The 22,404-nt window shown below is 62.2% G+C and overlaps 3 protein-coding genes across 4 annotated transcripts in view; 2 read left to right on the top strand and 1 right to left on the bottom strand.

Moving 5' to 3' along the window:
* Positions 1–248, bottom strand: part of CLK2 (CDC like kinase 2) — a 13,426-nt gene extending 13,178 nt beyond the window's left edge. For both annotated transcript variants that reach the window (XM_039702247.1, XM_039702248.1), the window contains exon 1: positions 73–248. The gene's annotated coding sequence lies outside the window, so the exon portion shown is untranslated. The remainder of the gene's footprint in view (positions 1–72) is intronic.
* A 372-nt stretch (positions 249–620) lies between these two features.
* Positions 621–11,726, top strand: HCN3 (hyperpolarization activated cyclic nucleotide gated potassium channel 3). The gene is made up of 8 exons (XM_039702219.1): positions 621–811; positions 3,101–3,530; positions 5,403–5,564; positions 6,006–6,224; positions 7,045–7,191; positions 8,199–8,439; positions 9,109–9,273; positions 10,591–11,726. Exons 1-8 carry the CDS (start codon positions 687–689, stop codon positions 11,703–11,705), a joined length of 2,604 nt encoding a protein of 867 aa, XP_039558153.1. The 5' UTR covers positions 621–686; the 3' UTR covers positions 11,706–11,726.
* A 4,914-nt stretch (positions 11,727–16,640) lies between these two features.
* FDPS (farnesyl diphosphate synthase) lies at positions 16,641–21,692 on the top strand. The gene is made up of 9 exons (XM_039702268.1): positions 16,641–16,830; positions 16,918–17,058; positions 17,578–17,658; positions 17,737–17,859; positions 18,650–18,738; positions 19,442–19,514; positions 19,985–20,062; positions 20,593–20,727; positions 21,369–21,692. The coding sequence occupies exons 1-9, from the start codon at positions 16,690–16,692 to the stop codon at positions 21,567–21,569; spliced, it is 1,062 nt and encodes a 353-aa protein (XP_039558202.1). The 5' UTR covers positions 16,641–16,689; the 3' UTR covers positions 21,570–21,692.
* The last annotated feature ends 712 nt before the right edge of the window (positions 21,693–22,404 follow it).

Genomic DNA, 22,404 nt, shown 5'->3' with positions numbered 1-22,404 from the left:
CCCCGCGCCGCCCTCACCGGCCGCGGCCTACCCGCCCCGCCCCGCGCCGCGCCGCCCCGCATCGCCACGCACCGTCCTCGCAGCCAGGCCGGTGCGCTTGTCCCACAGGAAATCCGTGATGGCGGCCGTGGGCCCCGGGCCCCGCTCCAGCTCCTGCCGCCGCCGATCCGGGTCCTGCCAGCCCGCGGGGCCGCGCACGCACGGACGCGCTCACGCACGCACGCACGTAGGCGCGCGGAGCTGCGTCACACCAGGTGGGGCCGGTGGGCGGGGTTAGGCCCGAGGGGCGGGGCCGGTCCCGCGCGGCGCTCTTTGAGCCACGCCCCCTTCTCCGGCCCAGCGGCGCGGGCTGGGCGAGGCCGAGGGGCGGGGCCGGGGCAGATCGCCCCGCCCACCTCCTCCCCGAAGCCACACCTCCCCCTCCCGACGGCGGCGGGACCGTGCCGAGGGGCGGGGTCAAACTGTGGGCGGTGCCTATGCTGATATCGCCGCCAGGAGCCCCGCCCACCGTCTTCCAAGCCACGCCCCGCCTCGCCCCTCTGCCTGGGATGGGGCGGGGCTAGACAGAAGGGGCGGGGTCCCGATGGGGTAGCCCCGCCTATCTTCGGGCGAAGGGCGCGGCGGCGGCGGGCGAGGCGGCGGCGGCGGCGGCGGCGGGCACGTTCGTGCAGCGGCAGCTCGGGGCGATGCTGCAGCCCGCCGTGAACAAGTTCTCGCTGCGCATGTTCGGCAGCCACCGGGCCGTGGAGATCGAGCGGCAGCGGGTGAAGTCGGCGGGCGCCTGGATTATCCATCCCTACAGCGACTTCAGGTGGGACCGGGGCCCCGCGACCCCCGCCGCGGCGCCGGCTCCCGGCGCCGCTCCCCGCCGCTGTCCGTGGTGCTGAGCGCGGCGCCGCCGCCGCGGGGGCAACAAGTGCCGGTGGCCGGGGCTCGGCACCGGCCCGGGGAGGCGGCTGCCCCAGCCCGGTCCCGTCTGGGATGATCCCTCCCGCACGGACGGCTCCGTGCTGCCCCAGCTCCCCCGGGCTCCCGGTGCTCCCGGTGCCCGGGGCAGCCCGGCTCCGCCGAGCCGCGGGGCTCCGCTGCCCCAGCCCCGGGAGGCGGGGGTTGCTGGGCTTTGCGTGCAAGGGCTCCCCCCGCCCTTCTCTGTGCTGTTTTTAATGTGCTCAGGAGCCTTCATCCCCCTGGGAGCCCCGCGGGTGGAGCGGGGCCGGTCACGCAGCGAGGAGCCGGGCCCGGCTCTCGGTGTCACCGGGATCACAGAGGGAGCTCGGGGATGGATGATGTGGGAGGAACTGGGTGTCACGGGGATGTTGAGTCATGTAGGGTGGGCTTTCTCCACGGGGAAGGGAGCTGCCAGGCAGGCATCTCCCGCAGCAAGCTGTGACATGGATGATGTCCCCAGCCTGGAGAACCAAGCCAGCACCCGCCGTGGCTCCCTGGCACCTGTGGCCATCTCCCCTCACCACCGGGCCCCTGCCTCTCACCAGGTCCACCCCAGCCTGACACCCAGCCCTGGGAGCCCTTTTTTCAGGGAAAGCATCCCAAAGTTTGTGAGCCTGGAGCTTGGCAGGAGCAGCTTCTGCCAGCAGCGCTGTGCAGGGAGCTGGCAGGTAGACAGGCAGGGGGATTACCCTGGTGTTTATCACATTAGGGAGATACATGAAGGCCGTGGAGATCAGGGCCCTGAGTGCTCAGTCTGACACTCAGTGAAGGACAAGGCCTGTTCTGAAGAGCTTAAGCCTAAAGCTGAAGCAAGAGCTCCAGGCAGGCTCGGGCAGCTGTGGGGACAGGCAGCTTCCCTGCTCAGCTTCTCAGGGCACAGAGTGGAGGTGCAGGAGGCAATTCCTCAGCTGGATCAGGCCCCTTCTGCCTCATTTCCTTGCCTGGCCCAGCAAATCCTGGCCACTGGCAGGAAGGTGTTAATTTGGGAGAGGCTCCTGACCCTGGAGTGGGCTCCTTGCAGCCCTGGGGTCACTCCTGGCCCTGGGGTGGTTTCTAGACCTGACCTTGGGATGGCTCCTTAGGAGAGGGTGCCTCCCTCTACTCCCCTCAGGCTCTGGTGCTCTCTCTGAAGGAGCCTCTCACGGCACCACAGGCTCCTTTCTCCTTTCCCCTTCCCCTTCCCTTCCCCAGCTGCAGAGATCCCAGTATCCATGTCCCACCATGAGTGTGGGTAGGAAATCCCCACAGGCTTCTGCCACCTGTAAAAGCTAGTTTGGATTCACTGGGCACTGAGAGCTGTCCTGAAATTGCCTTTGGAGATTTGAGCCTGCACCCACAGCCAGGGCTGGGACTAACAGGGGATGCCTGGGGACCCCTAAAGCTGGACCTGCTTTCCCAAGGGCTCATGAAGGCTCTGATCGGGGACCCCAGGAGTCGCAAGGCTGGTGGAGAAAGTGGTGATGTGTCTGTGTGAAGAATGAAAACAACCTGGTGGCATTTGCACGTGAACAGGGCTGCTGGCTGTCCTGACATAACCAGCTGCTGCTGGCGTCTCGTGGCTTTCCCTCCAAAGCCTCTGAGCCTGCCCACTCCTAGCTGAAGGAGGTGGATGAGGAGTGCCCTCACCCTGCCCTGTGCATGCTGGCACCTCCTGTAGGGTTGGACCTTCCTCCCACCTTCCCACCAGCTTTGTCTCTCCTTGCTTGGCTGCTGCCTGGCTCACCACCGCAGCCTCCCTGATCCTTTTCTGCTGCCCCAGGAGCTCGGCTCTCCATTTGCATAACCAGCAAAGCTTATCCCAAATCCTGCTAAGCCAACTCGGGTGGTGGCAGGGAGACAGCGGATGAGAAGGAGCCTCAGGGGAGCAAAGCCCACATCCTCTCTGAGATCTCCAGGGGGCACGTGGTAGCTTTGGGGTGGGGGCAGAGGTGTGCATGCACTGCCCTGCAGTGGAGGGAGAGACAGCCAAGCTCCCACACCCCCCCTTCCCACACAGGGTGGCTTCTGCACCCCACTTCTGCTCACATCTGTCCCAGCCGAGCAGCGGGGTGTCAGTGATGTGTGTGTGTGACCTCAGCACTGTCAGACTCTGACTTTGATCCTGGGTTTGCTGTCTGACTGTGTCCTGCCTGTCCCGCTCTGGCCCCTGCAGGTTTTACTGGGACCTCATCATGCTGCTCCTGATGGTGGGGAATTTGATCATCCTGCCCGTGGGCATCACCTTCTTCAAGGACGAGAACACCCCTCCCTGGATCGTTTTCAACGTGCTGTCGGACACTTTCTTCTTGGCTGACCTGGTGCTGAACTTCCGGACAGGCATCGTGGTGGAGGACAACACGGAGATCATCCTTGACCCTCACACCATCAAAATGAAGTACCTGAAGAGCTGGTTCCTGGTCGACTTCATCTCCTCCATCCCCGTTGACTACATTTTCCTCATCGTTGACCTGGAGACCCAGGTGGACTCTGATGTCTACAAGACGGCGCGGGCGCTGCGCATCGTGCGCTTCACCAAGATCCTGAGCCTGCTGCGCCTGCTGCGCCTCTCGCGCCTCATCCGCTACATCCACCAGTGGGAGGAGGTGAGTGTCTGTCTCTCTGGGAGCCCCTCAGGAACCCCGGCCAGCCCTGGGTCAGCAGAAAACAGGGGGGCAGCCCCATCCGTGGGATCTGGAGGTGGTCTCAGAGCCCCACGTTGGGCGCCAAGCTGCTTCCATCTCTCTGGGAGCCCCTCAGGAGCCACAGCCAGCCCCAGGTTGGCAGAAAACAGGGGGTCAGCCTCGCCCATGGGATCTGATCTCAGAGCCCCACGTTGGGGGGCTGTCTCTATCTCTCTGGGAGCCCCTCAGGAGCCCCAACCAGCCCCAAGTTGGCAGAAAATACGGGGGCAGCCCTATCTGTGGGATCTGGAGATGGTCTCAGAGCCGCACATTGGGCACCAAGCTGTCTCCATCTGTCTGGGAGCCTCTCAAGAACCCTGGCCAGCCCTGGGTCAGCGGATAACAGAGGGGCAGCCCCGTCCGTGGGATCTGGAGATGGTCTCAGAGCCCCACGTTGGGCACCAAGCTGTCTCTATCTCTCTGGGAGGCTCTCAAGGACCCCGGCCAGCCCTGAGTCGGCAGAAAACAGGGGGGCAGCCTCGCCCATGGGATCTGATCTCAGAGCCCCACATTGGGGGGCTGTCTCCATCTCTCTGGGAGCCTCTCAAGAACCCCAGACAGCCCTGGGTCAGCAGAAAACAGAGGGGCAGCCCCCACAGTGGTGGGACACTCTCTGGTGCCCCGAGGGTGCTGAGGGCAGCTAGGCCAGTCACCTTTGCAGCAGAAGAGACACTGGAGACATCGGTAGAGGGTAAAAGGTGACTCTCAGCAGGGGCCAGTCCAAGGTTTATTGGGAGCTCCTCAGGGTGCCCCACACCTCAGTGGTGCGCCTTGCCCAGAGTAAAACCAAAGGAATCTCAAGGTTACATTTAAAGGGGGGAAGGAAACTGAAGGTAGATACAATTGTTGACCAATAAAGGCCCTCCAGGAATAAAACCTTAGGGATGGACATTTGGGATAAAGTATAAAATAATACTTGGGGGGCTGCCCCCTGGCCTCAGACTAATCACTTGACAATTTGGACCGAAAGTTCTGGATAGAGGGGATGGGATGCTGAGTGACTGACAGAGAGCCAGGGTGGGGATTTGGGGATGATCTCAGCCCAGGAGAATGATTACACAGGTAGAGGGAGGGGGTACAAAAAGGGGTACATCATTTGGGGAAAATAAGGGGATACAAAACCAAAGCTATTACAAAGTATTATGAAGTATAAAAGCACACTACAACAGTGAGAACCCCTCGGGGGTCTCCTTGTGGGTCTCCCAGCTGCAGGGTACAGCTGTCTGGAGGGGCAGAGGGCTGCAAGGGCTGTTCTAGGAGGAGAGTTTCTCTGCAGCTCCACTCCTGCCCTAAAAAATGTGGGTGTTGCTGCCTGTCTTTTATCCCCAGCAAGCCTCTCCTGTGGAAAAGCAGGCTGAGTTAACATTCAGGCAACGCAGCCAAACCTCCACTCAACCCCTCACCTCAGCTGGCTCAGAGACAGAGGCAAAAAAGGCTCTCTTGCAAGGATTTATTCCAGCAGGGTAACACAGTCACCCAAGGACAAACCCAGGGAAAAAGAGAATGAACCCCGTGGAGCAGGCAGCTTGTGAAGGGGAAGGGGTGGGGGGCAGAGCTAAGGGGTGGGCAGAGGGGCCTGGCCACCAGGGGTAGGGGGGGTGGCCACCAGGGGTACCAAACCAGTGACAGGGGAAGGAGAAACCAGAGGAAGTTGTGACACAAAGTCCATGGGGGGATTGTTTATCCCTTTGGGAGGGGTGACTGTGGGAAGTAGTTCATGTTTCCAGGGCTGAGGGCTTGGGGATTGACCAAGTGGGGAGAGTTCATGGGATGCTGCACTGCCCTGTTCCCCAGATCTTCCACATGACGTATGACCTGGCCAGCGCCGTGGTGAGGATCTTCAACCTCATCGGGATGATGCTGCTGCTGTGCCACTGGGACGGCTGCCTGCAGTTCCTGGTGCCCATGCTGCAGGACTTCCCTGGGGACTGCTGGGTCGCCAAGAACCACATGGTGGTGAGTGCCCAGACTGAGTGCCCAGACTGGGGTGGTTCCAGCTGGGATCTGCCGTGGTGGGGAGAGGGTTTGGTTCCCTGTCTCTCCACCTGGAGCTGCTGGGAGACGTGCTGGTGAGCATTGTCTCTGTGGTCATAGCAGTGAGGCAGGGCAGAGGGAACCTCTGCATCACCTTCCCATCTCAGCCAGCCTTGGAGTCCGGGAATCCCTCGGGGAGGGAACAGGATACTGGGGCTCCAGCCTCCTCCCCAGAGCAGGGCCTGGTGCCTCTTTAGGCCTTCACAATCCTCTTCCTGGAGCAGAACTCATCCCTTTGGCCTTGGAGGAACCTTCTTCTCCCTGGGTCTCTGGACTGCCCAGCTCAGGGAGGTGGGATGGGGGGGGTTCAGCTGCACAACACCTTCCACCAACCCCTTCATCCCCACTGTGCCTCGTCTGCAGAACGACTCGTGGGGCAAGCAGTACTCGCACGCCCTGTTCAAGGCCATGAGCCACATGCTGTGCATCGGCTACGGGCAGCAGGCGCCCGTGGGCATGTCGGACGTGTGGCTCACCATGCTCAGCATGATCGTGGGGGCCACCTGCTACGCCATGTTCATCGGCCACGCCACCGCCCTCATCCAGTCCCTGGACTCGTCCCGGCGCCAGTACCAGGAGAAGGTCAGTGGGGACAGTCTCAGCTGCCTCAGGGAAAGTATTGGTTGGATATTAGGAAAAAATTTTTCACCAAAAGAATAATAAAGTATTCTTTATGCTCTTCCCAGGGTGGGGGTGGAATCACCATCTCTGGGTGTGTTTAAAGCAAGGCTGGGCATGGCCCTTGGTGCTATAGTGAGTTGAGGTGTGAGGGCACAGGTTTGACCTGATGATCTTCGAGGTCTCTTTCAACCTCATTATTCTGTGATTGTGTGATTATTTCCCGTGGTTCTGCTGTGCTGGGCTCAGGCCAGGCTCTTCACAGGTGTGTCCTTTGTGTCCCTGGACAGGTGACTGTGTGTACCTGATGAGAGACATGGCACCTGGTGCTGTAGTCAATTTGAGGTGTCAGAGCATGGGTTGGACTTGATGATCTTTGAGGTCTCTTCCAACCTCATTATTCTGTGGGTGGGGAGGGAGGGCCTGGGTGCTGGGGGAAGAATCCTGGCACGGGTGGGTCCAGCTCCAGAACCAGCTCAGCACTGAGCTGTGCCCTACTGATTCCAGAGCTTGGGATCTTTGTCCTTGCCACTCTCCCTCGGGGTGCTGCAGGTGGAGCTCAGGCTGCCCACTGAGAGTGGGACCACACTGGTGTCCATACTGGGGGTCACTTGTGCACAGTGTGGCCCCACCCTGCCCTCTGCCCTGCTCCACCTGCATCCCGAGTGCACAGGCGTGCTGTCCTTCACCCCCTTTGGGTCAGGGCACTGGGGAGGAGGGACACCTCATGCAGCCACGCGGGTGGTGCCAGCTCAGCCCTGAGTGACTCCCCTTGTCCCCGCAGTACAAGCAGGTGGAGCAGTACATGTCGTTCCACAAGCTGCCCGGGGACACGCGCCAGCGCATCCACGAGTACTACGAGCACCGCTACCAGGGCAAGATGTTTGACGAGGAGAACATCCTGGGGGAGCTCAGCGAGCCCCTCAAAGAGGTGAGGGCAACACTCCCTGCTGTGACCTGCAGGGCAGGGGCTGCTGCTGGCAGGGGCCAGGCTCGGTGGTGGCCCCACTTATTGAAAGAGGATGACCCCTGTGTGGGGAGAAATGATGAGAAGGACTCTATAATATCAGAAGGTTAATTAATTTAATTATTTATACTGTATTATATTAATATAATAATATATATAATTTATTATAATATTCTTATTAAAATATTAAAACATACTCTTAATTTAATTTTATTATTATAATTTTATTTTATTTTTTATTATTATTATCTATCATTATAAACTTTATTATTATAACTTTATTATAATATTCTTATTAAAATATTAAAACTTACTCTTAATTTAATTTTATTATTATAATTATTATAATTATAATTATATCATAATTATAATAATTAATTGTTGTAATTAATTATAATATAATAATTATAATAATATAATTATTATATTATTGTAATTATTATGATTTTATTATTGTAATCAATATATTATAATAATATTATAATGTATAATTATAATTATATATTATGTTATATTATTTATAATATTAATATAATATTTTATAATATGTTGTTATAATATTTAGAATTATTATTTTAAACTTTATTAACTCTATTTTTATTATAACAATAATTTTATTATTATTTATACTATATTCTATTACATTACATCCCAACGGAATTTACCAAGCCCTCAGCTTTGTACACAACTGCTCAATATCTCGTGACTGTCAGCCGACAGTCCCGACATATACACACACTTGGCCCTGACAGGCCAAGGAAACCAAACCCCATCACTCTGGGTAAACAATTTTCACATTGCATTCTACTTCGGCACAACACAGGCACAGCAAATGAGACAAGAATTGTTTTTCCTTTCTCTGAGGTTCAGAGAATGCGAAACCCAGGAATATTCTTGGGAAGAGCTGTGCCTTGCTTTTCTCTGTGGAGAGAAACGTGGCTGCACGCACTGAGCTGCTCCTCACCCCACAGGAAATCATCAACTTCAACTGCCGCAACCTGGTGGCCAACATGCCCCTGTTTGCCAACGCCGACCCCAACTTTGTGACAGCCATGCTGACCAAGCTGCGCTTCGAGGTCTTCCAGCCCGGGGACTTCATCATCCGCGAGGGCACCGTGGGCAAAAAGATGTACTTCATCCAGCACGGCGTGGTCAGCATCCTCACCAAGGGCAACAAGGAGACAAAGCTGTCTGACGGCTCCTACTTTGGGGGTGAGGCTGGGCTGGGGGAGCTGGTGGGCAGAGTAGGGGCCAAAAGCTGCCTGGGGAGTAGAAGCTGGGGCGTGCCTGGTGTTTCTGCCTGCTCATCTCCTCCTGCCCAGTGCCAAAGTCTTGGCACCCAGTCAGGGTGGCAAAGTCTTCACCCCAGTTCTGGCTGGATGGGGCCAAGGTGGCAAAGGTGGCAAAGGTGGCAAAATCTTCACCCCAGTTCAAGGTGGCAAAGTCTTCACCCTAGTTCTAGCTGGATGGGGCCAAGGTGGCAAAGGTGACAAAGTCTTCACCCCAGTTCTGGCAAAGTCTTCACCCCAGACCAAAGTCTTCTCTGAGCTCCTCTCCTCCCAGGCACAGGGAGCATCCACTGCTGGCCAGGGAGGAGAGGAGCTCAGAGCAGAACATCTGAGCCAGTTTGTAGGATACAGGCACAGCTCTGGGAGGGAAACAGGCCAGGCTATCACAGCAGCCACACCTGGAGGTGTCTCCATGGCCTGGAGGGGGAGAAGACGCTGTGCCTGGCCAAGGAGACAGGCTGTGGGGTCTGCCCCTGCCTCTGAGCCGTGCTCTGTGCAGGGTTTTGGGGTGCTGGGCAGCCCTGGAGCAGGAACAGAGCAGGGAGGGGGCTGGATGGCCGTGTCCCCCTGAGCCAGCCCCGTGTCCCTGCAGAGATCTGCCTCCTGACGCGGGGCAGGCGCACGGCCAGCGTGAGAGCCGACACCTACTGCCGCCTGTACTCGCTGTCCGTGGACAACTTCAACGAGGTGCTGGAGGAGTACCCCATGATGCGCAGGGCCTTCGAGACCGTGGCCATGGACCGCCTGGACCGCATCGGTGAGGAGGAGTGGGGCCCAGACCCACGGGTGGTCACAGGGCGGGGAGGAGGCGATCACAGCGCCCCAAGCCCGTGGGTTTCTCCTGGAGGACACCCTGGAGTGGGTCACCATGGAGTGGGTCACCATGGAGTGACCCCCCTGGGCTCAGCACAGCACCCCCAGGGTCCACGGGCCCACAGAAACACAGGTAGTGGAGTCACAGAGCTGGGACAAGTGCCCCAACCCCGTGAGTGCCCTTCTGGAGGACACCCTGGAGTGGGTCACCATGGAGTGACCTCCTGGGCTCATCACAGCCACCTCTACAGCCATCCCCAGGGCCCAGGGGCCCCCAGACCCACGGGTGGTGGAGTCACAGAGCTGGGACAAGTGCTCCAGCCCCGTGAGTGCCCTCCTGGAGGACACCATAGAGTGACCCCATGGAGTGGGTCACCATGGAGTGACCCCCTGGGCTCAGCACAGCCACCTCTACAGCCATCCCCAGGGCCCAGGGGCCCCCAGACCCACGGGTGGTGGAGTCACAGAGCTGGCATGAGTGCCCCAACCCCATGGGTTCCTCCTGGAGGGACACCCTGGAGTGACCCCATGGAGTGGGTCACCATGGAGGGACCCCCTGGGCTCAGCACAGCCATCTCTACAGCCACCCCCAGGACCCACGAGCCCACAGAAACACTGGTGGTGGAGTCACAGAGTGGGGAGGAAGCGATCACAGTGCCCCAGCCCCGTGGGTGTCCTCCTGGAGGACACCATAGAGTGACCCCATGGAGTGGGTCACCATGGAGTGACCCCCTGGGCTCAGCACAGCCACCTCTACAGCCACCCCCAGGGCCCATGGGCCCCCAGACCCACAGGTGGTGGAATCACAGAGCTGGCATGAGTGCCCCAGCCCCGCGGGTGCCCAGCAATGAGGATGATGAGGAGCATGAGGAAGGAGCCTGCCCTCTCTCTCCCCCCCAGCAAGATCCAGGTAGTGGCACAGGACAGGCTGCCCTGGGAAGATGTAACTGCACTGCACGGTACCTGCAGTGTTTGGCAGGACCAGCTGCTGGTCCTCACCCTCCCTTGCCTGTGGGGGACAAGCAGGACCCCAGCCCCCCATCCCTTTGGAGTCAGGACTCTCCTGTTTCGTCCCTGCTGCTTCCACTGCTCCAGTCTGGGCCCTTCCCAGGGCTTGCTTCCCCTGGAACTCTGAGGTTTTATTGTCCCTTCCCAGGGTCTTGCTTCCCCTGGAGCTCTGAGGTTTTTTTGTCCCTTCCCACTGCCACCCTGCCCTCCACACTGTCCCCAAGGGTGTGTAACACTCCTGCCTCCCCTCCAGGGAAGAAGAACTCCATCCTGCTCCGCAAGCGAGCCGAGCACAGCTCGGGACCCCTGAACAACGAGATGATCCAGCAGATCGTGAAGCACGACCAGGACATGGCCCACAACATCCAGGACCTGCAGCAGATGGCGATGGGGCGGGAGCTGAGCGGCAAGCCGGTGATTTGGGAGCCGCTGGTGCACGCCCCGCTGCAGACAGCCGCCGCCACCACCAACGTGGCCATCGCGCTGACCCACCAGCACAGCCTGCAGGCTCACATCTTCCTGCCGCCCTCCTCCATCTCCAGCCCGCTCTCTCCCGAAGCCACCCTGCTGGCCAAGCCCGTGCGCCGCTCCCAGCCCAGCCTGGGCGGCTCCCGGCCCTCCTCGGTGGGCTCTCCCTCGGGGGCTCCGTCCCACCTGCAGACGCCGGCCGCCGGTTCTCCTTCCTCGCCCATGGTGCAGCCGCAGGAGAGCGGGGCGCAGAGACCCAGCGCGGGGGCGCAGCCCCTGCCCCGCGCGGCGCAGAGGGGGGAGATGCCAGCGGGGCCCAAGCAGCCCCCGGGCGGCCCCCAGCCCCAGCTGTCGCGGTCCCGAGGCGCCTCGCTCTCCACCTCGCTGCTGCAGCAAGCGGCGGGCGCTGCGTCCCCCAGCTCCGAGCAGGCGCTGCCGCCGGGGAGAACGCTCCACTACAGCCTGTCCCGAGCCACCGGCTCCCACATCTCGCTCCTGATGCAGCCCCAGCAGCTGGTGAAGCACAGGAGCATCCAGGGGCTGCCGGTGGGGCGGCTCACGCAGGATGTCCGGCTCCTCTCTGCCTCCCAGCCCTCCCTCCCCAACAAAGTGGCCCAGCAAGCCGACGGCAGCTCCTTGAAGCAGGGCAGGAAATCCGCAGGGAACCTGGCCCGCAGGTCCTCGCCCTCGGTGGCCGGACTGCTGGCCAAGCCGTGCGCGGGGATGGGCGGCCAGCCCGCACACCCTCCGGCGGCGCTGGCTCAGCCCGCCCGCTCCGCGCCCGCGCCGCAGTCCCCGGGCTCCGCGACCCGGCCGCCGGCAGCTCCCTCCCGCAAGGGCTCCGTGGCCTTCAGCCCCGAGGTGGAAACGGCGAAGCCCAAACTGCCGTCCAACATGTGAGTCGCTAGGAGGGGCAGGAGCGAGCCGGGCATGCCGGCGGCGCAGGCGGCGGGAGGAGCGGAGCGCCAGCCCCGCCGTGGCGGAGGGAAAGCGAGGGGAGAGGCACCAGCCGGGGCCGTGGAGGGGCTGTTTGAGGCACGGGGACACGGCAGGGATGGGCATGGCCAGCCCCAGAGCTGGATGAGGAGGGGGCTCTGCTGGCTGCCCCAAGGGGGTCGCCCTGCCCGGGCTCTGCCCCCCTTGCTCATCGCCACCTGTGAGTTCTGCCCTCCTGCCGGAGGCACAGGACAGGTCAGAGCCCTCTCCCAAACCCTGGCCTCTCTGGGGAGCTCAGCTCCCCACAGCTGCCCCTCGGGGGCTGGGCCCCCCACGCGTGTCCCGCAGCCTGTCCTCACAGGCTGGCGCTGGCAGCTCCCCCAGCTCGTCCTGTGTCACAGCAGGGCTGCCCGATGCCCACCTCGATCCCCAGACTGCTCTGCCCAGCCCCTTTGCCTTTAGGGTGAGGAGGCAGAGGCACCCCCGGGTCCTCTGCCCAGGTGGAGGGAGGAGCCCGTGGCAGGGGGGTCCAGGGTCAGCACTGCCCCTTCCCAGAGTGCCAGGAGCACCAGGGGGTCCTGGGCAGGGCTCCCCTGGTGCCACGAGTGTCAAGGGGCAGCGCTGGGGGGCAGAGGAGCAGCCCCCCAGTCCCTCTCCCCAGCTTGTGGGACCGTTTTGCCTCAGAGGTGCTGAGTGCCAGCGAGGTTGGGCTGTGCTGCTGGGCAGGGCTCTGCCCACACCCGGGCACGGTGGCTGCCCCTCCACCGGCCCCATGGGGCGGCCTGGGGGGATTCTGCTGCCTGCAGCTCCAGGAGGATGCTCAGGGGGTCACTCCAAGGGGACCCCACTGTCTGTGGCCTCAGGAGGGTGCTCAGAGGGTCACCTGCAGGGACCCTTCTGTGGCTCCAGGAGGTTGTCCAGGTCATCTGGGATGACCCCTCTGTGGCTCCAGGAGGATGTCCAGAAGATAACTTCAAGGGGACCCCTCTGCGGCTCCAGGATGATGTCCAAAAATCATTTGGATGACCCTTCTGTGGCTCCAGGAGGATGCTCAGAGGGTCAGTCCGAGGGGACCCCCCTGCCCATGGCTCCAGGAGGATGCTCAGCCCGGGCTCTGCTCCCCTGCCCTGTGCTGCAGTCTCATTTCCAGCTCTCCTGGAGATGCCAGTCACCGGTGCCACAGGAACAAAAGGCTGCCACAACGAGATGCCAATCGCGGGCAGAGCCCGGGTGACCTGTGGGGCTGTGGGGTCACCCCCTGTCCAACACGAGCCCAGGGTCCCCCCAGATGCCCCACGCCCCCTCTCCAGAGACAGTAGTGTGCAATGTGTGTGCGAGTCGTGGCTCTGCCAAGCAGCCGAGCTCTGCTTCCAGTGTCGCTTCGGGCCAGCCGTGCTCAGTCCCAGTTAGAGTAGCGTCCCCTCCGTCCCCTCCGCGCCGCGCCAGCCGCTTCCCCCTCCCAGGGTCGGGAACCACGGCTTGTCCCCGAGCTCTGGGGCTGAGCGGGGCCCCGCCGGAGCCCCCAGCGCAGCGGGCGAGGTCTCGTTCCCCTCGGTCCTTCCCGCAGTGAGGTGTCGGGGAAACACGACCCTTCAGCGCCCCGTTCTCCACCCTCGTGTCTCGGGGCGTCGGGAGCAGCGCAGAGCTGCCCTGGGAGCACCAGCCCACCGGGAATCCCCAGAGGGGATGTCCTGCACTGCCTTTTCCCATGGATCTCACCCGCCCTGCCCTGCTCACCCCCTGTCCCGCTCCATCCATCCCCGGCTCGGTGTGTCCCCATCGGGAGGGACCTGCAGGGAGCCGCGGTGTCCCAAGCCCCCGGGCTGTGTTCCCACTGCGTGATGTCGATGTCTTAGCGGTCATCCCAGCGCTCCGCAGAGCCTGCGGGCCGGCTCGGGCAGCACCGAGCTGCCGCTGCCCAGCCCCGTGTCAGGAGCCGGAGCCACCGAGCGCTCCCGTCCCCGGGGTCCGGTGCCCACCCCGGGGGAGGCTGCAGGGGCCGGGGGTGCGAGTTTAGCCACCAAAGACCACGATCCTCCACCCTTGCACTCGCGGCAGTCCATGTACAGAGCTTGTAGTTTTCATATCGCAGAGAATTTAAGAGCTTTTTTTTTTTTCTTTTTTATTTTTTGGTCCTTGTACATAATGGGTTTAAATAATAAAGAGAGATTCTGAGCTGGTCTGGGGGAAAACTCCTTCTGCGCCTCCTGTGACCCCACAGCTCCCTGCCCGAGGATGAGGAAGGTCAGGGGGATGCTGCAGCACCCCAGCTCCAATCCTGGCCTTCTGCAGAGCCGGGAAACCCTCGGGAGCCACTGAGGGGCCTCCCCCAGCCCCACAGACCCGGGTGGCGTGGCAGGAACCCGAAGGCGACAGGTCCCCTCCCGCCCACCGCGGTGCCTTTGGGCCCTGGGCAGATTAATGTTTAATCTCGGGTTATTTTCCCCTTCCATCCCCGCTCCCTGCATTGCCGGGGGGATGGGCGGGTTTGATTCCGCCTGATTGCGGAGCAGCGCTCAGGCATTAACGCGATTAAACGAAGGTCACACGGCGCAAGGTGCGCCGGGGCACCGCTGCGGCACCGGGCGCGGCTCTCGGGGCACAGCCGTGCCCGGGCCGCCCCTCGGCACCGGCACAGCCCCCCCAGGCGGGACGCGGTGGCTGGCAGGACGCGGGTGCTGGTGGCCACCGCGCTGTGCCCTGCCCGGGCCCGCCACCGCAGCCCCGCGTTACCGGGGCAGCCCTTCCCCGTTACCGGAGCAGCCCCTGCCCGTTACCGGGACATCCCCGGCCCCTAGCCCCACGTTACCGGGGCAGTCCCGGCCCGTTACCGGGACATCCCCGGCCCGCAGCCCCGAGTTACCGGGACATCCCCGGCCCGCAAGCCCTGAGTTACCGGGGCAGTCCCGGCCCGTTACCGGGGCAGCCCTTCCCCGTTACCGGGACATCCCCGGCCCGCAAACCCTGAGTTACCGGGGCAGTCCCGGCCCGTTACCGGGACAGCCCTTGCCCGTTACCAGAGCAGTTCCTGCCCGTTACCGGGGCATCCCCTGTCCATTACCGGGGCAGTCCCTGGCCGTTACCGGGGCAGCCCCTGCCCGTTACCGGGACATCCCCGGCCCGCAGGACGGTGCTGGCGGTGTCCCCCCCCCCGCTCCCCGCAGGAATTAGGCTCGGTGACACACGAAGAGCTCAGCGCTGATTAGCGGTTTCTCTCTAATTTGATTATTTCAGATTACACCGCAGCCAGCCTGATTAAGGGGGCGCAGGGCAAAAAGAGCATTTTTTTTGGGAATGAATTCCAGCATATTTCCTCTCCCTATTCCGACACTCTTCCATCCGGTTCGTGTCCATCGGGGGGCTGGCGGCCGAGGCACAGGGACCCCGGGTCACGGCGGAGCCCCGCCCGGGACTGGGGGCAAAGCCCCGGGACGCGGGGGTCCCGCAGAGCCCCGGAGGTGCGGGCAGAGCCCCCCGCCCGTCCCCGGTTCCCCTCCCCAAGGACACCCGGGCTGGAACCGGAGGCTCTGCCCCGAGCCCCCGCGCCCCGGCGGCGGCGGGAGGGGGATTAGAGGGCACCACAGGGGGATTAATTAACGCGGGCGAGCCGGGATTAGGAGATTCGGGGCGGGAGCCAAACTGCGGGGCGGGGAGCAGCGGGATGGTGTCACCGCCTGTGCCCGGCCCGGGTCACCCCTGCGGCGTCCCCTCGAGGGTCCCGGGACGCCCCGGAACCCGCACGGGCGTGTGGGGAAACCCACCCGCCACACCGGTACTGCGCCCCGTTCCTGTGCAGAGACAGCACCCAGCCCGGCTCTGCACCCCGAAACTGCCCTGCACCCCAAAACTGCCCTGCACCCCAAAACTGCCCTGCACCCCACACCTGCACAGCACCCACCCCGGCTCTGCACCCCAAAACTGCCCTGCACCCCAAAACTGCCCTGCACAGCACCCACCCCGGCTCTGCACCCCGAAACTGCCCTGCGCCCCAAAACTGCCCTGCACCCCAAAACTGCCCTGCACCCCACACCTGCACAGCACCCACCCCGGCTCTGCACCCCGAAACTGCCCTGCGCCCCAAAACTGCCCTGCACAGCACCCACACTGGCTCTGCACCCCAAAACTGCCCTGCACCCCACACCTGCACAGCACCCGGCCCGGCTCTGCACCCCAAAACTGCCCTGCACAGCACCCACCCCGGCTCGGCACCCCAAACCTGCCCTGCACCCCAAAACTCCAAAACTGCCCTGCACAGCACCCACCCCGGCTCTGCGCCCCAAAACTGCCCTGCACCCACAGAGTCTGCAGCACACCCCACAGCCGCCCTTCACCCCATAACCGCTCTGCACCCCAAAACTGCTCTGTACCCCATAACTACCCTCCACCCTACAACTGCTGTGTACCCCACACCTGCGCTGCACCCCACACCTGTGTTGTGCCACACCTGCCCAGCGCCCCACAGCCGCCCTGCAGCCCCGCACGGCCCGCAGAGCCCCGTTCCGCCCCGCAGAGCCCCGGTTCTGCCCGGTTCCAGAGCTGTCCCCGTCCGGGTCCCGCGCCCCCGTTCCGCTCCCGGTCACCGGGCACGCCCCGCCCTTAGCCACGCCCCAAAGCCACGCCCATACGCTCCACCGCGCCCCCGCGCCACGCCGGGCACTCGCTCCATTCCCCCTCTCCACCAATCACCGGGCTCGCTCCCGCCCCCGCCTCGCTTCTATTGGCTCAACCGCCTTGGGCTCATCCTCGCGCGATAAAACGGGCCAATGGGCGCTGCTCCAGCCGCCAGTCCGCTGGCCCGCCCCGATGCGCGGGACACACTGGGAGTTGTAGTCCAGCGGCGGACGTAACAGCGGCCGCACCCGCGCCTCGGGACTGCGCGTCCCGGCGTGCGCTCGGGGCTGGCGCTGAGGGGCCGTGAGGCGGCGGCGGGGCCGGGAGAGGCGGCAGCATGAGCGGCGATGGCGGCGGGGCCCGGGCGGCGGCCGAGCGCCAGGAGTTCGCCGCCTTCTTCCCGCAGATCGTCCGCGACCTGACGGAGGACATGCTGGGACACGCGGAGGTGGGAGACGCCGTGGCGCGGGTGAAGCAGGTGAGAACGGGAAGGGGGCGGCGGGACCGGGACCGGGGCTTGGGAGAGGGAAGGGTCAGGGCTGCTCACCGGGCTGCGCTCCCGCAGGTGCTGGAGTACAACGCTCCGGGCGGGAAGTGCAACCGGGGGCTGACGGTGGTGGCCGCGTTCCGGCGGCTGGCGGGCCCCGAGCAGCAGGACCCGGAGAGCCTCCGCCGAGCGCTGGCCGTGGGCTGGTGCATCGAGCTGGTGAGAAGCGGGACCCCTCCTCACCCGGGGCCGGGACCCCCCTGAGAGTGGGACCCCCCCTTGTCCCACCCTGAGGGTAGGACCCCCGCCCTGGAGGATGGGATCCATGGGCATGGAACCCTTGGGGGATGGAACTCTTGGGGGATGGGACCTCCACTGAGAGTGGGACCCCCCTCCCCCCGACCCTCCCTGGAGGATGGGACCTGTGGGGGATAGGACCCTCTGCGTATGGGCACCCCCTCTGTGGGCGTGGGACTCTTAGCCCCGGGAGGGTGGGATCCCCATGGGATGGGACCCCCCCTGGAGGATGGGACCCCCCCTGGGGACGGGAGCTGTGGGGCATGCGACCCCTTCTGTGGGCACGGGACCCCCAGCCCCTGGAGGATGGGACCCCCCCTGGGGCTGGGACCCTCTGGGGATGGGACCCTCTCAGGGAAGGGGATGGGGCCCCTTGGGGCATGGGAGCCTCTGGGTCTGGGAGCCCGGGGGTCCCCCCATCCCTCAGGCAGCCCCCCGCAGTTCCAGGCCTTTTTCCTGGTGGCCGACGACATCATGGACGCATCGCTGACCCGCCGGGGGCAGCTCTGCTGGTACAAGAAGGTGAGGGGGTGCTGGCGGCTGGGGGGGTCCCCGGGGGTCAGGAGGCTTTGGGGACACCCCTGTGCCTCGCTGCTGCAGGAGGGCATCGGGCTGGACGCCGTCAATGACTCTTTCCTGCTGGAGTCCTCGGTGTACCGGCTGCTCCGGAGGTACTGCGGGCAGCAGCCCTACTACCTGCACCTGCTGGAGCTCTTCCTGCAGGTGAGCCTGCCTCCCCGAGCCTTGCTGAGTTCTGGGCATGTTTTCTGAGGTGTTCCTGATGTTCCTGGGCACGCCCTGCCTTCAGCAGGGGAGCTGAAGCAGGGTTTGGGCTCTGCGCTGAGGGGTTGGGATGTTCCTGGAGGGCTGGGTGAGTGAAGTGTGGAGTCACAGGCTGCTTTGGGCTGGATGGGACCTTCAGGATCATCTTGTTCCACCCTGCTGCTGTGGTAGGGATGCCTCCCACTGTCCCAGGCTGCTCCAAGCCCTGTCCAGCCTGGCTTTGGATCTTCCAGAGATCCAGGAGCAGCCACAGCTTCTCTGTGCCAGGGCATGCCCACCCTCACAGGGAGGAATTTCCCCCATATATCCATCCTAAATTTCCCCTTTTCCAGTCTGAACCCATTCCCCTTGTTCTGTCACTCCAGTTCCTGATAAGCAGTCCCTCTCCAGCTTCCCTGGAGCCCCTTCAGGCCCTGCAAGGTCTGAGGTCCCACCCAGGCTGAACATTCCCAGCCTGGCTCCAGTCCTTCCCCTGTCCCAGGCTGCTCCCAGCTCTGTCCAGCCTGGCCTTGGGCACTGCCAGGGATCCAGGGGCAGCCACAGCTGCTCTGTGCCAGGGCCTCACACCCTCCCAGCCAAAATTTCTTCCCAATATCAAAGTCACTGATCTGTCACAACCATCACCCTGTATCTTATTCTCCCCATGCAGCACATCCTCCTCCTTGTTTTTTACACCCCTCTGAGCACAGAAAAGCTGCAGCAGGTCACAGATCCTTTCTTTCCCCTGCAGACAGGCTACCAGACCGAGCTGGGGCAGACTCTGGACCTCATCACTGCTCCCGTTTCCCAGGTGGACCTGAGCAGGTTCAGCGAGGAGCGGTACGGGGGCAGAGCCGGGGCTGCTTTTGGGGTGCCCAGCACAGACAGCCTGGGGCTGCTTTTGGGGTGCCCTCCATCCCTGCCCTGCAGAGTGTCACCTTGGGGCTGGTTTGTGGGGTGCCCTGCAGAGACTCAGCCTGGGATTGGTTTTTGGGGTGCCCTCCAGTCCCTACATTGGAAAGGATGGCCTTGGGGCTGGTTTTTTTGGGGTGTCCTTCTGTCCCTACCCTGCGGAGACTCAGCCTTGGGGCTGGTTTTGGGGTGCCCTGCAGTCTCTGCCCTGCAGAGGGTGGCCCTGGAGCTGCTTTTGGGGTGCCCAGCAGAGAATCAGCCTTGGGGCTGGTTTGTGGGATGCCCTCTATCCCTGCCCTGCAGAGACTCAGCCTGGGCCTGGTTTTTGGGGTGCCCTTCAGTCCCTACATTGCAGAGGGTGGCCCTGGGGCTGGTTTTGGGGTGCCCTGCAGCCCCTGCTCCCCCTGGGGCTGGTTTTTGGGGTGCCCTGAGGAGGGTGGCCTGGGGCTGGTTTTTGGGGTGCCCTGCAGCCCCTGCCCCCCCTGGGGCTGGTTTTGGGGTGCCCTGCAGCCCCTGCCCCCCCTGGGGCTGGGTTTTGGGGTGCCCTGCAGCCCGTGCCCCCCCTGGGGCTGGTTTTTGGGGTGCCCTGCAGCCCGTGCCCCCCGGGCTCAGCCTGGTTCCTCTGGCACAGGTACAAGGCCATTGTGAAGTACAAGACAGCGTTCTACTCCTTCTACCTGCCCGTGGCTGCAGCCATGTACATGGTGAGTGCTGGAGCAGCTCAGGAGCTGCCAGCCTGGCCGGGGACAGGTCCTGGAAGGCTCCATCCCCTGGTGGTGGAAGGATTTACTTTTTCCCTGGTCCTGGAAGGATTCATCCCATTTCTGGTCCTGGAAGGCTCCATCCCTTGCTGATGGAGGAGTTACTTTTTCCCTGGTCCTGGAAGGATTTATCCCATTTCTGGTCCTGGAAGGCTTTACTTTAGCCCAGGTCCTGGAAGGCTTTGCTTTAGCCCGGGTCCTGGAAGGCTTTGCTTTGTCCCTGGTCCTGGAAGGATTTAGCCCCAGGTCCTGGAAGGATTTACTTTAGCCCTGGCCCTGGAAGACTTGATCCCCGGGTTGGTCCTGGAAGGCTTTACTTTTTCCCTGGTCTTGGAAGGCTTTCTCCCCAGGTCCTGGAGGGCTTTTTACCAGGTCCTGGAAGCCTTTTTCATCCCTGTTACTTCTCCCCTCAGGCAGGCATTGATGGCAAGGAGGAGCACGAGGACGCCAAAGCCATCCTGCTGGAGATGGGAGAGTTCTTCCAGATCCAGGTAGGAGCTGTCTCAGGCCTGGCTGCTTGTCAGCTGTAGGAATGTGCCTCCTGTTGATGGGGTGGCAAAACTATCCTTTGTCCTCCTAAAAAGGAAAGAAACTCCGAAGTTTCTTCCATTGATTGAGTGAAAAGCCACTTCATAAGACTTTGAGGATTTCAGACTTAAGGATAGCTAATTAGACAGAAGCCAGAAGGTCTCAGGCAATTTTATTAGATTTATTTAGAAAATATTTCTTTAGAAAAGAAGTGAACAAAGAAACTAATTGCTTTTGTGAAGTGTTTCACCAGGGGCAGGAAAGCCTCTTGCACCTGGATCAGTTTTTCTGGTTGTTATTTTGCCTTTTATGAAACCTTTTTGTTTCCAACACTGCACCAGAAGCCATCCTGCTGGTTTTTATGCCTCCAGAGGCAGCTGAGCTCTCTTGGGTGTGTTCTAAACCTCCAAAAGCTCATGGGACTCGGCTCAAAGGAGCTGGTAGAACAGCCAGGGGCTGCCTGTGGCACTCAGGCCGTGGCATTGGCACACAGGACGATTTCCTGGACTGCTACGGGGACCCAGCTGTGACAGGGAAGGTTGGCACTGACATCCAGGACAACAAGTGCAGCTGGCTGGTGGTGCAGTGTCTGCGCAGGGCCACGCCGGAGCAGAGGCACATCCTGCAGGTAAGGCAGCCCTGAGCTGCTCCCTTCCCTGCACTGTCACACTCCTGCCCTTCCCAAGGAGCACAGGGGGCTCCAGGGATTAAGGGGAAGCTTCCTTTTCTGAGGTGAGTGCAGTGTGGAGCTTGACAGAGCTGGGTGTGCACCTGGAGGGCCAGGAGCTGTCACCTGGCTGGGAGGAGGAGGGTGAGAAGAAAGAAAAGTGTTGGGGTGTTTTTGTGAGGGTCCCAGGACGAGGGAATAAATGAGTCTGACTCCATATTTCGTAGGGATATTATGATATTATGTTAAAATAAATTATATTAAAAAATAAGGAATACATCAGAAGGCTAAAAAAAGGATAAATAATAAAAACCTGTGAGAGACCAGAGTCTGACACAGCTGGACTGGGTTTGGTCATGAAATAAAAACAACTCACCTGGAACCAATCAAAGATTCACCTGCCACATTCCAAAGCAGCAAAGCACAAGGAGAAGCCATCAGATAATATTGTTCTTCTTTTCCTGTGAAGCTTCTCATCTTCCCAAGAGAAAAAAATCCTAGCAAAAAGATTTTTGCTAATATCACAGGAACAAAGAGAGAGAACAAAGCTCCTGGCCCGTGCGCTGGGATGGGCCCTGACTCACCCCAGGGTTTTTTCTCAGGAGAATTACGGCTGCAAGGAGCCCCAGAAGGTGGCGAAGGTGAAGGAGCTCTACGATGCGCTGGGCATGCCCGCGGCGTTCCGGGACTACGAGGAGAGCAGCTACCGGCGCCTGCAGGAGCTGATCGGCAAGCACGCCCGGCGCCTGCCCAGGGACATCTTCCTGGACCTGGCCCAGAAGATCTACAAGCGGCAGAAGTGATGGAGGGGCCGGGCAGGGGCTGGAGCTGCTCCCTGCCCTGGACAAGGCGCGATGGGATGGTCGTGGGGGTGGGTTCAGCCATCTCCCCCCCCGGCCGTGTGTCAATAAACATAAATTATTGTATTTGCGGCGCTGCCTGCTGTTGTCTGGGGGCTGGATGGCGGGGAGGGGATGCCGGTACCGCCCCGGTGCCCGCCGGGCTCGGGGTGCCCGCAGCACCGCCCCCGCCGCCGCTGGGGCGGGACCGGGCGGCTCCCGGTGGCGGCGCCGCGGCTCCTCCCTCCCTCCCTGCCTCCCGCAGCCGCATTCGCCGCCGCAGCGCCGAGGTGAGCGGGGCACGGGGAAGGGGATGGGGGCTGCGGGGGATGGGGAGAGCCGCGCCCAGGAGCGCCGGTGCGGCGGCCGGGCCGCCGGTGCTCGCCCTGGCGCCGGGGGATGCTCGGAACGGGAGGATGCTCGGGGCTGGAGGATGCTCAGAGCCCGGAGATGCTCGGTGCGGGTGGATGCTCGGGGCTGGATAATGCTCGGGGCCTGGGGAATGCTCAGGGCTGGAGGATGCTTTGAGCTTGCAGATGCTCAGGGCCGGGGGATGCTCGGTGCTGGCGGATGCTCGGTACTGACAGATGCTCGGTGCTGGCGGATGCTCGGAGCCGCCCTCCCGCGCTCTCCGCTGCCCGGAGCCTCCAGCAGGCGCCCGGGGCCGGGGCTCCCCCCGGTACAGCCGGGCCCGGGGGTGCGGTGCCGGTTCTGCAGCATTCCCAGGGCCGGGGGCTCCCGGCCAAGCCCCGCTCCCTGAGCACCCGTGGTGCCACCGCCCGCAGCCAGGACAGCATCC

The sequence above is a fragment of the Passer montanus genome, unplaced genomic scaffold (assembly GCF_014805655.1).
Source record: "Passer montanus isolate IOZ18808 unplaced genomic scaffold, ASM1480565v1 scaffold154, whole genome shotgun sequence".
NCBI lineage: Eukaryota > Metazoa > Chordata > Aves > Passeriformes > Passeridae > Passer > Passer montanus.
This window is presented reverse-complemented; position numbering and strand designations above follow the sequence as displayed.